Source organism: Corvus hawaiiensis, chromosome 9 (genome assembly GCF_020740725.1).
Source record: "Corvus hawaiiensis isolate bCorHaw1 chromosome 9, bCorHaw1.pri.cur, whole genome shotgun sequence".
NCBI lineage: Eukaryota > Metazoa > Chordata > Aves > Passeriformes > Corvidae > Corvus > Corvus hawaiiensis.
In genome coordinates this window covers 32121714-32140445 of record NC_063221.1, presented here as the reverse complement: position 1 = coordinate 32140445, position 18732 = coordinate 32121714, and the positions used below count along the sequence as shown (strand labels likewise).

The 18732-nt window shown below is 54.0% G+C and overlaps 1 protein-coding gene across 2 annotated transcripts; it reads right to left on the bottom strand.

The window, feature by feature from the left end:
• Window positions 1-1496: 1496 nt before the first annotated feature.
• Window positions 1497-16851, bottom strand: IL12RB2 (interleukin 12 receptor subunit beta 2). Of its 2 annotated transcripts, XM_048312393.1 has the most exons (17): window positions 16401-16851; window positions 13891-13956; window positions 12605-12931; window positions 11628-11742; window positions 11242-11417; window positions 10913-11052; window positions 10061-10205; window positions 8282-8361; window positions 6357-6573; window positions 5623-5823; window positions 4978-5079; window positions 4744-4899; window positions 4110-4247; window positions 3698-3794; window positions 2965-3064; window positions 2272-2699; window positions 1497-2111 (listed from the first exon to the last, which is right to left on the bottom strand). In XM_048312393.1, exons 2-17 carry the CDS (start codon window positions 13946-13948, stop codon window positions 2063-2065), a joined length of 2529 nt encoding a protein of 842 aa, XP_048168350.1. In that variant the 5' UTR covers window positions 13949-13956; window positions 16401-16851; the 3' UTR covers window positions 1497-2062. The 2 variants fall into 2 exon arrangements, with proteins under 2 accessions (XP_048168350.1, XP_048168351.1); XM_048312394.1 differs by lacking the exons at window positions 8282-8361; window positions 10061-10205.
• Window positions 16852-18732: the final 1881 nt, after the last annotated feature.

Genomic DNA, 18732 nt, shown 5'->3' with positions numbered 1-18732 from the left:
GGATGTGCTGCACTTCCAGCCTTAGGGACAGCCTGGATAACACCCCCAACACAAACACTTGGAGCAAAGCTTTCCCTGGAACACAAACCTTCCTTGATCAATCTGTAGTTGCTGTTCCAGTTGCCACCCAGGTGATTTTGGGGCCCCGCTGGCTGGATTTGCCCAGCACCTTTCCCTTTTCCTGCTGTAGAGCATTCCCAAATAGCACCTGGAGTGATTTTCAACACAGCTTGTACTTAAATTGGTCCTTCTGCTGTTCTGCCAGATGTAAATTTGCCTCTTTCAGTCCATTTGTGTCAAGAACTAAAAACTGTGAACATTTATCTTTAATATTGGTGGGTGTTAACTGAAATAAAGGTTTATTTTCATGCTCTTTTAAAAAAAATGTCCTGAAAACACATGGAAATGAAACCGCTTAGGTTCATAGTGGCTCATCTAGGGTCTGTCCCAGGAAGTCCAGCTTGCATTCCCATTCCTAGGACGGACTTTGCCTTGGAAAAGCATCTCCCAAGTAGGTTATTTATGATTAATGAACTTGCTTTTAGTAACGTTTTCTGTCCTCTTCCTTGCTCCTGCTGTCACATCAAATTACTTCTGTCACACCAAATCTAGGGGACTACAACTTTTAAATTCTGATCCATTGGAAAAGATGGGCAGCAGGAAAAGTTGGAAGCACGGAACAAATTGGCTTTGGAATGAACAGTGGCAAGGTTTGAGCGTGGAAATTCATCTCAGAGCTGGAATGCTGAGAGGGAGCGGGGGGGGGGTTGATCAGTGCAAGTGTTAGCTGTGCATGAAAGGACATGGATTCTTCTGGAATGTCAGGAGTCACTGGGAACGTGTGGTGGCAGCAGTTGGAAGAGCTGAGCCCACCCTCACCTGTAACAACTCTGCCCACGGGGATGGCTTTGCACAGCCACAGCTCTGGTTTAATAAACCCAGCACTGACACCCAGAGGTGGCAGTTCCAGCTGTGCCAACCTGCTGCTCTCCCCGGGGCGTGCCAAGGACCACACTGCCCGCCTCTGGCGCTCCTGGGCTGCTCTGTCTCGGCCGGGTTCCACACTTGAGGTGTCCCCAGGAAAGCCAAACCTGATACTCCTGCTAGGAAGGGTATCCTGACTGAGGGGTGAACACTTCCTGGGGTGCTCAGGGCCATTACTGGGAGAGTTCAAGGCTGGACATGAAGCCCTACATTTTGATTTAGGTGGAGATTTGCAGAGCGAGGAGAAAATGAATTCCAGTGTTCTCTTATCCTTGTGTTGGGGTAGAAAATCAACATGCAGAAAGAGATGAATGGCAAAATAGGGCTTTTTAAAAAAACCACCTTTTATTGGCATCTGATCTGCCTTTCCAGTTCACTTTGGTTATGCAGAGCTGAGTTAAGGGGCTGAGTTGTGTGCTCAGGCAGAATCCTCTTGCTTCTGGCTTATTTTTATTTTTCAATTGTTCTGTGTAAAGCTGGAGCTTGACCAGAGAAAACAACAGGAAGCCAAGTTCAGATTTCCAACATTTTATTTATATACACGTATCTCGTAAACAAAGTCATTAAATGTGTAACACCCTTCCAACCTGTAATTAGAACACTCCAATAAATCACTTAAATTCCTCTTGACGATCCATTTGACTGAGTACAGGTGCTGCCTGCTGCTTTTAGTTCTGGTGAGGAATTTTCCTCCCCTGAACTGAGGCAGGAAGGGAGCCTGGCTCTGGTGCTGTGTCCCTCATGGCTCTGGTGTCTCCTGGGACGCTGTGGCTTGGTGCCAGCGGAGGAACAAGAGCTGCGGCTGTCATCCTGGGTCTGAGCTGTTCCATCCTTCCCTTTTGCAGTTCCTTCTCTTTATGGAGGAAATGATGTTTTCCAGCTTGGATCCTGGGCTAGGCCCAGCCAGGCTGACCCACTCGTGGCCAGGCCGTGGCACAGGGCTTGAGGCAGCCCAGGCTGCACGAGGGGTTCCCAAAATCCAGCTCTGGCATTCCCAGCTGTGCCTTTGATTCCAAAGTGTGCTGTGGGAGAGGAGCAGCCGTGTCCTACGGTGAGGAGTGACTTGGGAAGGGTTTTGTCACTTGGAGGCGTCACGTGTGACTGACTGGACTGGCTGTGCTGAAACACTGAAATAGTTTGTAAAGTGCCAAAATCCAGGCTGGGCTCACATCAAAACACACTGAAATACTCCGTAAAGTGCCAACATTCAGGCTGAGCTCACACTGAAACACAAATACTCTGTAAAGTGCCAAAATTCCTGCCGGGCTCACATCGCCCTCCGCCTACCTTGGGAAGGAGCTGCAGTTCAGTTTCACTCTATCCAGCGTCAGATTCCCTTCGCAGCAGAGGGCAGGAGTCAGGAATGTGGTTGGGAAGACGGAGAGGGGGCTGCAGTCGGGCTCGGGGGGGTCGGGGGCAGTGTCGGGCTCCGGGGGCAGGGCGGAGGTGCCGGGGTTGGAGATGTACTCGGACACGGGCTCCGGGGGCTCCATCGCCTCCGCCACCAGCCTCTGGTACAGCTCAGGGAGCTGCTGCTCCTCCCCCGAGCTCTCCTGTGCCCAGTCCCCGTGCCCCCTGCTGCCAGCGCTGCCCACCAGCAGCTTGTCCCCAGGCACGGGGGGCTCGGGGTGTGCGAAGGTTTCCTCCACCGGGGTCGTTTCGGGCTCTTCGAAGCCGCTGGGCAGGAAGGGGCTGGAGGGAGCGCTCAGCTCCGCCTGCGAGGGGAACACGGAATGAATCCCGGCATGGATCTCCTGGGACTCCCTCCCCGCAGCCGCTCATCCTGCTAAAAATGGAACATCTCTGCGTTCTTCTTGCGTTTAATTTGCCCAGCGCATCCTCCAGTCTGCTCCAAGGGAGATTATCCGCTGCCAGAGATTGCTGGATTTGCTGCTTTAGGAGATTACTGGCTCGCATGGCTCCAATGGCTTTTTTTTAATGAAGGTTGTGGGATTAGAATGAAAAACCCCTCTAATTTACCTTGGTAGCCGTTAAGCTCCTGGCCCACGTGGCGTTGGCAGGGTCGGGAATGGCTTTGCTCTGCCACTGCGGCAGGAGGAGAGAGAAAAGCGCCTGGAATCTGCAGGGGGGATAAATGCAATAAAAAACAGGAATGGTGAGACCTGCAGCACCCTTGTGCTCCTTGGGTGTGGAATTAACCCAGGTGGGATTGTGGATCTGCCCGCAGAGAGACCTGCAGAGCTCTCAGCTGGATGGGCATAATTCCTAAGGATTGATGCCATTCAGTTTGGTTTTAAGATCTGGGTAAAAATTCACCTATCTGTGGAGTACAGCTGTGTTTTAAGCTCAGAGCATGTTTTTATTATCATTCCTGTACTCTGAAACCTTCATTTTGAACAATCCTCGCTGTTCCATGCTCATGAAGGGGCATGGCCATCCCATAGGATAAGGGAAAATTGTTTTAAACTAAAAGAGGGTCGATTTAGATTAGATAGGAGAAAAGATTTTTAAAATGCACTGGCACAGGGTGCCCAGAGCAGCTGGGGCTGCCCCTGGATCCCTGGTAGTGCCCAAGGCCAGGCTGGACACTGGGGCTTGGAGCAGCCTGGGACAGTGGGAGGTGTCCCTGCCCATGGCTGGGGGTGGCACTGGGTGGGCTTTAAGGTCCTTTCCATCCCAAGCCAGTCTGGGATTTAATCCCTTCTGATAACCATCCCACTTTTATTGGGACACAGCAGATGGATCCACTCACACTTTCCTCACTGGAGGCACAGAACAAACGCAGGCTGAGAGGATGAAGAAGCTGCAGAAGCTGCAGATGAGCACCAGAGTGACCCAGCCCCCAGCACCTGAAATGCAGAGCAGCCACCATTCAGCTCCATCAAAAAGATGAAAAAAACCCCAAATCTTTCCGTGTTCCATAAATAAACCACCCTTCAACTCCAAGGAAACAGCTCGGCACAGCACTGGGAGCTTAAAGGCTACGAAAGAGATGGCACATCTTAAAACCAGCTGGAACTACAAATTTTTAGCAATTGAAGAACACCAAGAGATCTTCAGAACGCCTGGAGAGCTCCAGTGATTTCAGAGGAGCAGGAAAAGCATTCCCAATCTGTGGGAAAGAGGATCCAAGAGCAAGGAGCACCCTGGCACCGGTTCCTTACTTTCCAGGCAGACGCTGTCGCTGTTGCCCCGGGGCCCCTCCCCGGCCGCTGTCACCGCCGTCATCCAAAGGTCGTGGTGCTCCCCGGGCTCCAGGTCAGGGATGTGCAGGGAGCAAGGAGCCTTCCCGGCAGGAACGGCTGGAGGGAAAACGGGGATGGAAATGGAGAGCCCGGCACGGGATTTTACTGCCTTCAGCTGGAATGGGGCTCTGAATAAAGTTAGGAAGGAGAGGAGGAGGAAGAGGAAGGAGGAGAGGAAGAATAAAAAGAGGAGGAAGAGAAATGAAGTAGAGGAAGAGGAAGAAAAAGAGGAGGGAGAGAAAGAAGAGGAAGAGGAATAAGGAAAAAAAGGAAGAAGAATAAGAGGAAAAAGAACAAGAGAAGGGATAGGAAGAAAAATAAGAGGAGGAATGAGAAGAAGAATAAGAGGAGAAGGAAGAGGAAGAGGAAGAGGAAGAAGAATAAGATGAAGAGGAATAAGAAGAGGAGGAGGGAGAATAAGAGGAGCAGGGGGAAGGAGAAGCAGGGAGAAATCTGATAGTTTCACACTGAAAGCAACTTAGAATGATCCCACTGTGGACTGTCAGTGATGAAAGGGGAACAGGAGAAGCATTTCCAGCCCGCAGGCACCCACCATGGACCTCGGGCTGGCCCTGCCTGTCCCTCCTCTGCAGGTAGATGTGGTACCCAGTGATGCAGCCCCTCTGCTGGGGAGCTGGGATCTCCTCCCAGGAAACCAGGACGCCGCTGGCCCAGGGGGTTGTGAGCATCTGGGGCCCAGCTGATGGGGCTGCAAGACACAGGACTGACTTTAGAGCTGAGCTTAAAATGCCTTAAAAACACCTGGGAGGGCGTTCCTGTGGTTTACCTTGTGCTGTGGAGTTTCCCCTGACTGATGCTGCCTGTCCAGCTCTGTCCTGATAAAGTGCAGACACGTGGATCTGATAGCAGACGTTATCTCTGATGTGCTCTGGAGAGAGAAATTACAATGGGAGAGTTGCTTGTTCAAGGATTTGCAGCCAGGGCATAAATATTGCATCAGCTGCTTAGATCTGAGATAAATCTTGTGATTATTGATAGATCTTTCATAAAGAAAGGAAAGAAATTTCCTCTGATCTACTGAGCCCAGCAGAGCCTTACTGGGCATTAAACTGGAAACTAATGGCTTCCCACGGCCGGAGAGCAGGGTTGGATGAGATACTGGCAAGAAATTCCTCCCTGTGAGGGTGGGAAGGCACTGGCACAGGGTGCCCGGAGAAGCTGTGGCTGCCCCTGGATCCCTGGAAGTGATTTTAGTAAAAATTATAGAAATACAGAAATACAGAATCCCAGACTGGTTTGGGTTGGGAGGGACCTTAAAGCCCATCCAGTGCCATCCCTGCCATGGCAGCAACACCTCCCACCAGCCCCAGCTGCTCCATTTGGAGGCCAAATTCAAACCTGACTTGTCACTTCAGATACTTCCAAACCAAGCTGGTGCTTTGCTGGTGTCCCAGGCCGGGGTGGCATTTACCTGCTAGCACCGTGGACAGGTGGGACGGGGGCAGCTTCACCCAGCTGTGCTGGGGCTGCAGGCGTGGCTCCCTCCAGGGCTCTTCCCACTCCACCACATAGCCCCCCACGGACACGGCGGATCCGAGGGGGGGGCTCCAGCTCACCAGGATGCTGCTGTTCCCCAGGGCCACGGCAGAGACTCGCTGAGGAGGGGGCAGATCTTACAGGGGAGAGCAAAAACCGCGGTCAGCACAAAGTTGTTGTAGCCTCAATCGAACCATTAAATGGGATGTGTGGTTTTTACTGGGTCCCATCCACTTTGGCACCGTGAGAAGGATAGAAATTAACTCGAATTAAAGAAAAGGTGATGATGGGAGGGTTTGCTGACAGGAACAGTCACATTCCTGTCTTTTCTCGTGGATTGAACACCCCCAGCACTGCTTGGCTGTGCCATCCCAAACCCTGGGAGGTGCTGTCACGGCACATCCCAACACCCTGCCCTGATCCACGAGGAAGGATGTGGAGCTGCTGGAGTGATTCCAGAGGAGGAACGGGGATGCTCCAAGGGCTGGAGCCCCTCTGGTGTGGAGCCAGGCTGGGAGAGCTGGGGGTGCAGGGAAAAGTGGATCTGCAGATGCCCGAGGTTCCTCTGAGAGGAGCAGAGAGTGGAGGGCCCAGAAGGGTTCGTGGTGTGTGGCACAGAGCAGAGCACTGCTGTCCCTCGCAGGGACCCCGAGCCAGCAGGAGCCTTACCCTGGCTGCCCGGGTGGGCCAGGATAGCCACAGGGGGGGAGCTGCCCCGGGAGTTGTGGGCGCTGACCGTGATCCTGTGGCCCACCCTGGGAGTCACCCTGGAGAAGCTGGTCTGGGTGGTTTGGTGGGATTGTGCTGGGAGCTTCCCGTGGTCCAGGGCTTCCAAGGTCACCGTGTATCCCAGGATTCTCCCTCCTGCCTCTGGCTTGCTCAGAGCCTGCGGGGAAAGCACATCTGTCACTGTCTTCTGAAAAAGGTGCTGTCAGCTGGGAAAGCTGGAGAGGGGCTTTGGATGAGAGCCTGGAGAGCCAGGACACAGGGAATGGCTTCCCACTGCCAGAGGGCAGGGATGGGTGGGATATTGGGCAGGAATTGTTCCCTGGGAGGGTGGGCAGGCCCTGGCACAGGGTGCCCAGAGCAGCTGGGGCTGCCCCTGGATCCCTGGCAGTGCCCAAGGCCAGGCTGGAGCAGCCTGGGACAGTGGGAGGTGTCCCTGCCATGGCAGGGGTGGCACTGGATGGGCTTTGAGGTCCATCCCAACCCAAACCATTCCAGAATTTATTTTTCCCATTCAATTCCAGTTTAGTGAAGCTCTTTTGCTGTGAGGTGCTGATTCCTCCAGCTGGGGACAGTAAAACACATCCTGCCCTGAGGCTGAATTCCAGCCACGCTTTTCACAAGGGAGGGAAAAAAAAAGATTATGAACTGCTCAGCTAGGTTTGTCACAATGAGCGGGTTTTGATTTGGAGGGAAAACCTGGATTTTACATAAAGCCCCCATAAAGAATTATTTACATGGAGCCTCTCAGAACACACATCTCTGACAGTAACACCACACCCTGGCTTTAACTCCTCTCCAGGAGCCTGCACTTGTACTCCCAGTTTCAGTTTCCTGAGGTTTCTATGACATGAATTCATCTGTTTGGCTGATTTTTGTCATAACAAAACAAAGCACACACCAAAATGTTTGCAGAGTTTCTGGTGCTTCGGCAGCGCCCCAGGACAGAGGCACTGCTGGAACCACTCCGAAAACCTGCTGGAATTAAATTGTTGAACCGTTTTTTGGAGGTTTTTGGGGTGTTTGTCTGAGAACAGGACACACCTCCTGCAGGGTGTTGTACTGAGTTTCAGCCTGGCTTTGAAGCTGCTGTGAAAACTCTCGAGGCAGTTTATTACCCTGTTTTATGAATGATGCTGCAGGAAGTCACTCGTGATAAAGAAAGTGCTGCAAGATAAAGGTCTCCAAGTTAAAGCCACAACCTCTGGGGTCACAGAATCACACGAGAATTTCTGCTTTCACTTTCAGCATGCTGCTTGTTCGTGTGGGGGGGAAACACAGTGAATTTCTTTACCCAGCTCTGGGGGGCTTTAACCCAAATTCTGTGTGGAATGTGCTTTGCCCACCAGACCCCAAAAATGCTGGGGAAGCTGGAGAGGGGCTTTGGATACAGGGATGGAGGGACAGGACACAGGGAATGGCTTCCACTGCCAGAGGGCAGGGCTGGATGGGAGATTGGGAAGGAATTGTTCCCTGGGAGGGTGGGGAGGGGCCGGGATGGAATTCCCAGAGCAGCTGTGGCTGCCCCTGGATCCCTGGAAGTGTCCAAGGCCAGGCTGGACATTGGGGCTTGGAGCAGCCTGGACAGTGGGAGGTGTCCCTGCCCATGGAACAAGATGACATTCAAAATCCCTCCCAATCCAAATAATCCTGGCATTCCATGAAATTTTAGGTAGAAAAGTGATGATGAACCTCCTCCCAGGGAGGGGACTCGGTCCATGTCCCTGTCCCTGGTGAAACCCAGGTGCTCTCCCAGGGTTCAGCCCTTTCCTGCAATCCTAAAAATCAGAGTTTCCCCTCTCTGGGTTTTGTCTCCCCTCTCACCTGGCTGAGCTTTGCTGCCTCTGCTGGGGTTGCCCTGAACTCACCTTCCAAAAAAGGGAGAGGTTCTGGTGCCCAGAGTCCACGTCCTGCTGCCGGTACCAGACATCCAGGATCCCAGTGGGCACTGGTGGGGAAGGAAAAGGGGAGCAGTGGCAGTGGCTGGGGTTTGAAGCCAACAAACAACGAGCAGGCAAAGGAGGCAAAACCCCTGAGAAAATTTAAATTTAAGCTTTAAAATGCCCCTGAAGTGCTGCAGGGTGTGATAATCCACCTTTGCTGCTGTTTGGCTGCTTTGAGGATAGGGATCATGAGGAGAACAAGCCATAAATCCAAGGAAAAGGGTTTGGATCTGCTGCTGACTTTATCCTGCCCTCAGTAATCCGGATGGCTCCCAAGGAAACCCACACATCAAAGGCACAGCGTTAGCTCCTGTCTTTGCATAAATTTGAGGCTTATGAAGGTCCTTGGGGTTGGCTCCATCAGTCCTAGAACAACAGGCAGCCTCGGATGAGGGGGTTTGTGGGATCTGTGGGATTTTCCTGTCTGGCTCCAGGCAATAAGTGCCTTTAACAGCTTGTCTGAGGTAGCTTAAACCCCTGGTTCCTTCCACAATTCTCACTGGAAACTCTTGATGTTTTGAATAAACGTCCCAAAATAACATTAAAGGGAAGCTCTGGCCGGTGGATGTGCTCCAGAAATCCAGAATCAGAGAGGAATACGTAAGGAAAGCTGAGGTGACAGAGAATGACAGAGCTTGGCTCCTCAAGGACCCTGACCAGCATAAACTCATCAAATTCAAATCCTGATTGTTGATAGCTGGGGCAGGGGCAGCTGATGGACAAACCCCGCTGGACCAGGGCTGTAACAAGGACACAAAACCCTCCCTGTCAGCGATGTTCAGAGCAGTTTGTCCTGTGTGAACTGCAAAGAGTGACAAGAACAGAAACGAGAAGCAGGAGCAGCAGCAGAAATAAAACCAGAGCCCTCTGAGTGAGGGAAGGGTGAGATAAAGAGAAAAATCAGAATATGGGATTGCATCTGCCGCCCTCCAGCCTGGCTTTGAAAGCCTGTGAACCACATGAGTAAGGCAAGGTTTTTGGCAGCTCGCACGAAAAGGAGCAGGAAAAGGAATTTCTCCTTGAAAAAGTGTTAATTTGGGGTTTGCAGCGAGCTGACTTGTGGAGCACTTCCAACAAAGAGCGGTGCTGATGCCCCCAGAGCTTCTCGTCTGCAACCTCCCCTTGCTGCCACCTCGTGTGAGGGCAGCAAGTGCTCCTCCATCAGCTAAAAACCTTCTCGTTCTCCTCCTGCAGCAGGGGCGGGGTGGGAGCGATGACCACGAGCGCAGGGTGCAAGGAGAAGGGGAGAAAACTGCTGAGAGGGAGGTGGGAGGGGGATCAGTAATCAATGCTTCTTACAGAAAGTGCCGCTGTCGCAGTGGGAAATGGGAAATGGGAAATGGGAAATAATGGGAAATGGGAAATGGGCTGAGTCACAACAGCACCAGCCCCACGGCTCTGAGTAATTCACAAAAAAGAGCAGCCAAAGCCGAGCAGGAGAGTGGAGAATCACAGAATTAGAAGGGTTTTGGAACCCCCAAATCCTTCCGTGAGCTCTGGAAATTCCTGCTCCGCGAGAAACACGAACGGCTCCACCGCCGGTTCGTTAAAAAGCAATTTTCTCACAGAAACTTCTCTCTCTCGGCTCCGAGTCTGGATCTGGAGTCCCCACGAAACCACCCAGCAGCGGTTTGGCCTCATGAGCTGGAGTTTCCCGTGGGATGCAGGCCCCAGAGCCGGCTTTGGGGCAGGAGGGCTCCTTACCTGCTGCTGGGGTGTGCATCTGCCTCCTGCTCCAGTCGCTCCACTGCCCTCGCCCCCGGAGGATCCTGCAGCTCACCTGGAACTCGTAGGCTGTGTCAGGCTCCAGCCCCTGCAGGTGGTATTCCTCCCTGTGGAAGCTTTCAACCTTCAACAGGGATGCAGAACATGGAATATTAAACCCACAAGGAAACAAAGGTTGCAGGCAGCGAGAGGCTGAATTGCAAATGGCCACGTGCAGCCCAGCCAGGAGCAGCTTAAAAACCAACAGGGAAACCCTGATCTGAGGCAGCTTCCATAACTCAGAGAATGATGCAAGGAATCGTCGGGCTTGCAGGGCTTCAGCTGAAAAATCCCTCACTTACTGCGTGCCAAGAGCGAAATCTCTGTTTGAGTGATTTGCTCAGCTCCCAGAAAAACGTTCCTTTTGCCACTTCTCAAGTAAAAGCAAAAACTTCACAGAGTGATGGGATGGTTTGGGTTGGGAGGGACCTCACAGCCCTTCCAGTGGGCCATGGACAGGGACACCTCCCACTGTCCCAGGCTGCTCCCAGCCCCAATGTCCAGCCTGGCCTTGGGCACTGCCAGGGATCCAGGGGCAGCCACAGCTGCTCTGGGAATTCCATCCCAGCCCCTTCCCACCCTCCCAACCAGGAATTCCTTCCCAATCTCCCATCCAGCCCTGCCCTCTGGCAGTGGGAAGCCATTCCCTGTGTCCTGTCCCTCCATGCCTTGTCCCCAGTCCCTCTCCAGCTCTCCTGGAGCCCCTTCAGGCACCAGAAAGGGCTCTGAGCTCTCCCTGGAGCCTTCTCCTCTCCAGCAGGTCCATAACTCCCTCAATCCCAAAAGGATTACCACGCTCCAGGTGTGCCTGCTGAGGGGACGGTATCTCAGCCTGTAGTGCTGTGCTTGTGCCTCGTCGTGCCACGAAAAGGTGCAGTTGGTGGCAGAAGAGTCATCAAATTCCACTGAAAACGCGGGAGGATGTGGCTTCACTGGCACCGAAACAGAAAGAAGCAAAGGGGGCTCAGAGAGGCAGCACAGCTTGGAGGGAAAGGTGGAAAATAGGATTATTGGTATAGGCTGGATGGATGATTTTACCACAAGTTTTTAAAGTGCCCTGAATGTTTCCAGGTCTTCCCGAAGGGCTGGGGCAGGCTGAGAGGTGGGGAGTGGAGCTTTACCTATGTCTATTAGCATGAAGGTGAGTGGCTGGGACGAGGCATTTCCTAATTTATTGGAGGCAGAGACCACCACGGTGTAATTGGAGTCAAAATCCAGCTTGCTCAGAGCCCGAGAGCCGAACACCTGACTGGGAGTTTCTTCTGGAAAGCAAAAGGTGTCTGTCCCATTGGAGAGCCTGGAGCAGGAGGAAAGGTTTGGCTGTGTTTCTGTGGAGCAAGAAAGGTGAACCCCGGGTGTGTGGGACAGGGTTCCCTTCCCAAAGGGATATCTTGGCACAGCCTCTGTCTGCTGAACCCTGAGGGAGCTGCCCTGCTGCAGGGCATGATCAGAAAACCACTCCAGGGGATAATTAGGTATTAATTATATTTCCAGCACCATCACTTACTCGATTCCATAGGCAGTGTCGAGGTAGGTGAGCCTTCCTTTGTCCCAGGTGCAGGTGAGATGTCCCCGTGTCCCATGCTGGATACAGGACACATTCCTGGGCTCATCTGGAGGATCTGGAACAGATATTCCTGTCAGTCTCAGAATCACAGCCTGGCTTGGGTTGGACCTTTAAGGGTCCTTCAGTCCAACATCTCCAACCAGACCAGGCTGCTCAGAGCTCCCTCCAGCCCGGCCTTCAGTGTTTCTTCCTCAAAGATGTTGGTAGGAGATCTTTTAGGGGATGCTTGGTAGGGAGGATGTCGTTTGCTCCAAGCAGGCAGGTTTATTCAGCCTCTCTCCCCTCAGGAATAACACAGTGGCTCAGTTCCAGCCAGGAATATTTTCCATAGGAAGAGCCCCTCACAGACAGCACCCGTCCTGGACAAAGCCACCCCCTGCCGGTGTCTAACGGGCTTCCCTCCTCCACGGGGAAGCTTTAAGGACCCGTGATGCCTTTTCCTGGTCTTAAAATCAAGAGTCAGACATGGTTAGAAGGGGAAAAGGGGTTTTACCTTGGTATTTATTTTAAGGATCCTTAGGTGCACACACCTAGGTCATAAGCATCGAGCTGCACCCCACCGAGTGTGTCCCCAAAGATCGGGTATAACATTATAGGTGTTACTAATTAGCAGATCTATCAAAGATTCCCCAATGAGAGGCTCCAGTGAGCCCCCCTCCCCCAGGAGCCTTCCCCTGGATGGTTCTATCTTGGTTTACAGGATGTGTTCTGGAGGGGACCTTGGGGTCTGGGGCATACTGATCCCTGGCTACGAAGCTTCTAAAATGTTGAGTCTCTCAGCTTGACAAACAAGGCCAAGAATGTAGGCAAAAAGCACCAGGAATACAGAAGCTGTAAAAGGTATAACAGGGGTATAAAAGAAAAGGCAAAAATTCTTCATGGCATCACTGGAGTAATTAACATCTAATTTCCCTTACTTCCACACTGGATATCGATTCCACAAACGAGTCTGGTCTTGTCTCCACAGAGGGTTTTGCACGTGAAGGTGTGTTTGCCGTAGGTAGTGACCGCAAAGGTTTTGCTGACCGAGCCTCCCTGGTTTCTGACTTGCTCGGAGTTGTTGAGGAAAATCGCGGCCCAGCACGGGGCAGCTCCCTGCAGGGCTCCCAGCTGGCAGGACAGGGTGACGTTGGTGCCCTGCCGGATGGCACAGGCCGTGTTGGCTGTCACGTTCCCATTGCCACAGACCCCCACGGTGCCACGGGCAGCTCTGCTGGCCCCCACCGCCCCTTTCCTGCAGGATTCTGCAAGGGAACGGGAAAACAAACTCAGACGGGGATCCATCTGCACCGCGTGCCGTGCTCTCCCCGAATGTGTGATGGAAAAATTCCTGGCTCTGTGCAGGAACTCGTGGGATGTCGTCTGGGATCAGCAGCCACGGGATTGCTCTGTCACCAACAAACCAACACAACCCCAGGTAAAAACTACCAGAACCTTTCTTTCACTGGGGATTAAAAAGTGCCCGAGTCAGTAAAGCTGTGGCAGGAGGCACAAGAAGGACGTGGAGCTGCTGGAGGAGGCCCCGGAGCTGCTCCAGGGCTGGAGCCCCTCTGCTCTGGAGCCAGGCTGGGAGAGCTGGGGGTGCTCACCTGGAGAGGAGAAGCTCCAGGGAGAGCTCAGAGCCCCTGGCAGGGCCTGAAGGGGCTCCAGGAGAGCTGCAGAGGGACTGGGGACAAGGCCTGGAGGGACAGGACCCAGGGAATGGCTTCCCAGTGCCAGAGGGCAGGGCTGGATGGGCTTTTGGGAAGGAATTCCAGGCTGGGAGGGTGGGGAGGGGCTGGGATGGAATTCCCAGAGCAGCTGGGGCTGCCCCTGGATCCCTGGCAGTGCCCAAGGCCAGGCTGGACACTGGGGCTGGGAGCAGCCTGGGACAGTGGAAGGTGTCCCTGCCATGGCAGGGGTGGCACTGGGTGGGCTTTAAGCTCCCTCCCAACCCAAACCAGTCTGGAATTCTGTGACCAGGGTTTTTTCCTGTCCACGAGCTCTGCCTGTCTCAGTGCCTTTTCTCACATCACCAACAGCTCCACCTTGAACTAAAACCCGAGCAACCTCCGTCATTAACAATGACTCATTAACAACTCTTTGCTCTCCAGGAAGGAAGATGTTCACTGGGCTTGGAGTAGAAGCTGCAAAACCCCCACCTTAATTAGCCCGAGTGCTTCATTTGAGAGATAATTGCTCTGTAGGATGGAACCCCTCTTACCTGCCGTGAAGTGCAGCACCAACCAAATTGCTGAGGGCACGATCCATGCAAATGGCATTTTGGTGCCTAGAGAGAGAGGAATTCCTGTTACCAGCTCCTAAAGACTGCAGATATTATGTACAGATCTTGGTGTTTTACCGCGTTGCTGCTTCAGAAAACCCCAAATGCCCATTTCGTGGGAGCTTTCCACTGAACATTCCCTTGTTTTGTTTAAATCCAGAGGCTCAGACGTTCAGCCTTGCAGCAGCAGAGACTCAGCTCGCCCAGAGCCTCTTCATGTGGGGCCTTCTGTAGGTGATTCGTAAGTGCCAGGATGAGCAATCACAGCGCCCAGCTTCTTCAGGGAAATGCTCTGCCTTCCACTAAACAGAAATTGTCTGGGGGCTGCGTGAACAGCGCAGCTGCCCAAAACAGCCGAGTCTGCGGGCAAAACCGGCCCCACTTGGAACCCTTCGGTCACAGGTGCAGCCAGGGAAGCGCTGAAGATGCGGCCTCGTAATCTGTGATCCGAGCAGAGGATGGGAGACTGCTGAGGAGCAAGCCCCAGCTCAGAGAGAGATATGGGGGGAAATCTGATGGAAATTGCACGCCAGTGAGGGAAACCGGCCTTGCTGTGTGGAGGGTACTGAAATACAGCAAGGACGTTGTCCCAGGCAGGAGGTGGAGCAGTCCCGAGGTGTCTGTGGGGTACAGCCTGTGCCTGTCTGTGCTCTCATCTCCAAACTCTCAGCTGAGAGCGCCAGGGCCACAGGCCACACACTCCGTGAGCCCGTGGATGTGCCACAGGGGCTCTGGCGGTCACTGCAGCCCCGGAGCTCCGAAATGAAAGCAGCCGTGAAGCACCACAGCTCCAGAGTTGCCTTTCGACCCCACTTCTCCCTAAAAAGCCCCGTTGTGCATTCCAAGAACTGGCAGGAACAGCCGGCCTGTCACCGGTGGAAAGAGGAACATCTCACTCATTTCAGCCAGAAAAAAATCACTTCTTGTGCCCCAAACCTTACACATCACTGATTACTGACACTGGCTGAGTTTTTAGGGAAGCTTTCCCGCACTCTGGCTGCCCCCCCAGGCTCCGTGAGGACAGTGGCACCCCAGGTCATCCCACAGCCTTGGGACCATCCCGCCCGAGGCCGGGGGCTCTTTCCCGAAGCTGCCGGGTGTGGGGGAATGCCGGGGGGGGGGGGTGGGGACAGCGGTGTTCCGGCAGGATGGACCTTTGGCACTGCGCTCCTTAGGCTGCTCCATCCCGGGGTGCAGGGAATATCTGGGATAGTGAGAATTCCCAGGCAGCAGCATCCCAGGGCGGGCAGCATCCCGGGATGCAATCATTCCAGGGCAGCGGCATCCCCGGGAAAGCGAGCATCCCAGGGCAGGAGCATCCCGGAGCGTCCCGGGCCAGGAAAATCCAGGCACGGGAGTATCCCAGGGCAATGAAAAATCCCAGGGAAGGAGCATCCCAAAGCAATGAGCATCCCAGAACAGCATCATCCTGAGGCAGGAAAATCCCGGGGCAGGAGCAACCCAGGGCAGTGAAAATCCCGGGGAAGCAGCGTCCCAGGGCAGGAACATCCCGCGGCAGGAGCATTCCAGGGCAGGAGCATCCCAAAGCAGTGACCATCCCATGGCAGCAGCATCCCGCGGCAGGAGCATTCCAGGGCAGGAGCATCCCAAAGCAGTGACCATCCCATGGCAGCAGCATCCCGCGGCAAGGAGCATCCCATGGCAGCCGCATCCCGCGGGATGCCGCCTTTCCCAGGAATCGCCCCCCGGCACCGCGGGGGGATCCGCAGCCCCGGGAGGCTCGGGGGGGTCCCCCGGCGCCCCCCGCTCCCCAGGCCGGGGTTACTCACCCCGAGCCCCGCGGCCGCTCCGGGCGCCGGCAGCTCCCGCGTGTGCGGCAGCCCCGGCCCCGCCCGCCCCAGGGGGATGCTCGGGACGGGAAAGGAGGGGAAGGGTGGGAAAGGGAAGGGAAAAGGAAAAAGGCAAGGGGAGGAGAGGCAGAGGGAGAGGAGAGGAGATATAAAATAAAATGCGGCCCGGTTTCCCTTGCTCGGAACAAGGGGCTTGTCCAGAGACACATCTACTCTCATTTTACCTTCTCTTTTACCCGATTTTTGCTTTCTCTCATTTTTTTCAGCACTCCCACAACCTACTGCCACATTTAACAGAGCTTTTAATGAATAAGTGTCTTCTCTTATTGTTCCTCCTCTTTTCTGGCCATCAATGACATAAACTCGGGTTTCCTGGCTGATTATGATCGGTTTTTTCTACCTTGGACAACACAGCACAGGTATTTCAGGGACAGCTCTTGAAATGAGGGGGCACAAAGTTTGCAGCCTTCAGGAATCCCAAATTCTGCCTTTGAGCCTCCAGCTGCTTCTCCTCCCTCCCTCCCTCCCAAAGCCTGGAGCATCATCTGGGCTCCTTTCCAGAGCTGCCGTTAATTATCATTAATCTGCCGTGCGAGCTGCTACCCCACGAAATTCCGAATATCAACAGCTTCCTTTTACCTCTCGTTTCCCCTCTGTCTTCATCAGTTCCCGTGACACTTCCCCTTTTCCAGAGCCCTTCCCAGCACAGCTCCAGCTCCACGCGGCCGCACCAGGATTCGGGTGAGTTTAAACCGGGACACCATGAGGAGTTCCACGGAATCCAATCCTGCCTTTCCTGCCGCGGCCTCGTCCATCCACACCCCTCCTGCCTGTGCGGGTTTCCCAGGAATGCTCACTCCCGGCGCTCCGCTGGCATCACCGGGATGGGGCCGTTCCACTCAGCCAGGACGTTTTTAAGGGAAGATGCTGATCGGATGCCCAGGGGATCAGTTTTGTGTTGCAGTGACAGGCAGAAGGAAATCACCAGTCCGTCACCCTCCACAAAGCACGGTTGCCTCCTTCTTTCTTCTATTTTTTTTCTCATTTCCTTTTTCTTCTCCTTTTAAAAATGCTTTTGGGTTTTTTTAAAATTTTCTTTCCTTTACATGTTATCTTTTTTCACTTTTCTTTTTTCCCCCTTTCTCTTTTCTTCTTTCGTATTTTTGCTTTGTCTTTTTCACTTTTCCTTTTCCTTCTTTTTTTTTTTTATTATTTTTTCTTACTTCTTCCTTTTTCTCTTTTTTTCTCTGTCCTTTTTCTTTTCCTTTTTTTCTTTTCCTTTTTTCTTTTCCTTTTTTTTCTTTTCCTTTTTTATTCTTTTTCTTTTCCTTTTTTTTCTTTTTCTTTTCCTTTTTTTCTTTTTCCTTTCCCTCTTTCTTTTTTTTTTTTTTTCCTTTCCCCTTTCCCTGAGTTTTTAACACCTAACTCTTCTTCTTCTTATGATTCCTTCTTCGCTGACTCCTGCTGACCACAGAGCTCCAGAAAAAAAAGGAGAAAACCGGCGGTGCGGACGAACAATGAGGAAAACCTGCTGTCCCTTCAATCTGGTGCCTCCTGGTTCTCTTGGCTGCGAGAGGAGAGGCAGAGCAGGAGGTCGCGGTGCCGGCGGAGCTGAGGACGCTGTGCCAGCTCCGGTGCCCGGGCTGGTGCCGGGGGAAGTCCGGAGTCCCTGCTTGTCCCCCGGGGGTGTCTGCGGGGCTGCGGGCGGCGCTGGGAAAGCCCCCGGCAGCACGAACGTGTCGGGGGTGGAGGCGGCAGCGCCGAGTGGGGCAGCGAGGCTGCAGGGTGGGGACACGGCCAGAGGCTCCCGGGGGCTGCGGTGTCACCTCCGGGGGCTCGGGGGAACCGGTGAGCACGGCCCGGGGCACGGCTGGGAATGAGGGAGAGGAGGGGAGGGGTGGGAGTGACAGAATCCTGGATTCCGGAATGGTTTGGGATGGAGGGGACCTCAAAGCCCACCCAGTGCCACCCGTGCCATGGCAGGGACACCTCCCACTGTCCCAGGCTGCTCCAAGCCCCAATGTCCAGCCTGGCCTTGGGCACTGCCAGGGATCCAGGGGCAGCCCCAGCTGCTCTGGGAATTCCATCCCAGCTCCTGCCCACCCTCCCAGGGAACAATTCCTTCCCAAAAGCCCATCCAGCCCTGCCCTCTGGCACTGGGAAGCCATTCCCTGTGTCCTGTCCCTCCAGGCCTTGTCTCCAGTCCCTCTGCAGCTCTCCTGGAGCCCCTTCAGGCCCTGCCAGGGGCTCTGAGCTCTCCCTGGAGCCTTCTCCTCTCCAGGTGAGCACCCCCAGCTCTGCCAGCCTGGCTCCAGCGCCGAGGGGCTCCAGCCCTGCAGCAGCTCCGTGGATTCCTCTGGATTTTTTCCAGCAGCTCCATAACTTCCTTCTGGTGTTATCTCTGCTTCCTTGGAACCTGGAGCCCGGAGCTGTGGCCCGGCAGAGCCGAATGCCGGCTGCAGCAGCAGAGTGAGCAGTCCCTCCCTGCAGGGCGGCTGTTTCCAGGTCCCCTCTGCAGCGGCTCCGCTGGTTTTCCATCCCCGGTGTGTGCCGGTGACTCTCACTGACTCTGCCTTCCCCAGCAGGGTGAAATGAGTCACTCAGCCTGGGAAATCCAACTGTTCTGCTTCCGTCTGAGCCTACGGCCAAGCCAAGGAAGGACCCTAAGGGAGAGTTTGGGTCCAGCGGTGCTGCTTTAGGAAATCAGATGATGCGCAAAAGGCATCGACGTCTGTATCCTTCAGAGGTTCAAACTGTGGGGTTTTTAAATATTCTTGTGGCAAGATTAATTCCCCTCTGTTGAGGAAAGGCTCGGTTCTCGGTTGGTTTGAGCAGCAATCAGAGAATCTCCCCTGTGAGATCACCTTTTTGGTTTGTTTCCTATTCACTGAGCTCGGCTCTGCTCCTTAATCCCAGCCCTGCTCCCACGGCTTTCCCGATGCCTTTCTCATGGGATTTGCCCTGGGAAGCT